We start from the raw sequence: 1,436 nt of genomic DNA on the forward strand, positions 1-1,436 counted from the left end.
CCAACCGCTACCCGGCCTGCTGCGGCCAGTTTCTTGGCCGCAGACATAGGGCATTGTGCCCAAACTGTCTGCAGTCCGGAGGGGAGAGCCCGGAGTTCGCCCAACCGGATCTCCCCCTCCGGACAGCCGCCCTCACGGGCGAGCGCCGCCAGTACTTCCTCGCGGGAGACCGTCCNGTCGATCCCTCGCACCCGGACACTTCCGGGACGCGAGGGGCGGCGGATCTTAACGCCGGTCCCCGCGAGGACACCTTCCATTTTGGCCGCTAAGGCATCAGCCTTAGCGGCCATATCTGGACCGGGGACTTGAATCATCATGTCCCCGGTCATTGTCCGCCGGAAGCCCATCCCCTCTATCCCGAGGGATTCGAGGGGAATGGCTAGGCGGCACCTTTTAAGGGCCTCGCCTAACTCTATTTTGGCGGACGGGTCCCGAGCCACCACGACCGCGGCCGTCCTGGGGGCCCGCAGTCGCACCCGCCGCCTCTTCTTCTTATTCCGGGGCTGCCCCTTTGACGGAGGAGCCCCGGAGCCAGACCGGGCCGCCGGGGACGGAGCCCCGGACGGTCCTTTGGTCGCCCTCTTGGTCTTTCGGCCAACAACCTTGGACCACGTGTCCGCCGCCTTGGAGGTGGACGGACCCGGATCCAAGGCCTCCTGCTGCGCCTGGGGGGCCGGAGCGGTCGAGGGGGGAGCCGCGGGCTTACCCGCCTTTCCCTTACCTCGCTGCCCGGATTCCGAGCGCACGCGAATGTCCCCCTTCTTGGGGAAACGTGATGCGCTCCTGTTTGTCCACCCCACTGGCAGAGCAGGGGGGGGCATGACCGCTTCTAGTTTTGCGTCGATGAGGGCACCCATCTTCCTCAGAAGATCTTCGGATGCCCCCATCGGCGCCGCCGCAGGGGAGGGAGGAGGCGGCAATTGGGCCTTCGCCTTTAAGGCCGCCACCTCCTCCCTGAGGAGTTTGACTTCGAGTCGGAGATCCTCGTTCTCCCGATATATTTGCGGGAGAACCGGTGCCGTTCTCGCCGCGTGGTTATCGCGGAGGCGGGTGTAGAGCGTGTCCAAGACCCTGCGCCCGTCCCGCCCCGCCATTCGAAGGGCCTTAACGTCTGTGCCCTTTAGCCGCTTTGCACGGGTCGCCACTTCGTCGCACACACCGACGGCCTTGTACAAGAGGTCGATGAGGTCCACCGACGCTCTTGTTTCGCACTCACGGTCGACGTCGGACCCGCCGACCGTGAGGCACGACCTCCTTAGACGCCTAACTGACTCGGCGTCCGACGTGCGCCCCGACTCTGACCCGGAGGCCAGGTTTTTCTTCGGGGGGCCACCTGCCTCTTCCGCGGNTCTGTTTGTAAACCTGGGGCAGGACACGAGCCGTCCGTGCCCCAGGTTCATCGCGCAGGCGGCAGTATAAGGCGTCCGCCACTAAAC

General features: G+C 65.6%; 1 protein-coding gene across 1 annotated transcript; it reads right to left on the reverse strand.

The window, feature by feature from the left end:
• Positions 1-11: 11 nt before the first annotated feature.
• On the reverse strand, positions 12-887 carry LOC109862942 (the record flags this gene model as incomplete). Its single annotated transcript, XM_020443111.1, has 1 exon — positions 12-887. A coding segment is annotated over exon 1 (876 nt), but the record flags the coding sequence as incomplete, so codon positions are not given.
• Between the last annotated feature and the right edge of the window lie 549 nt (positions 888-1,436).

The sequence above is a fragment of the Pseudomyrmex gracilis genome, unplaced genomic scaffold (assembly GCF_002006095.1).
Source record: "Pseudomyrmex gracilis isolate BER0280 unplaced genomic scaffold, ASM200609v1 scaffold_2698, whole genome shotgun sequence".
Taxonomy (NCBI): Eukaryota; Metazoa; Arthropoda; class Insecta; order Hymenoptera; family Formicidae; genus Pseudomyrmex; species Pseudomyrmex gracilis.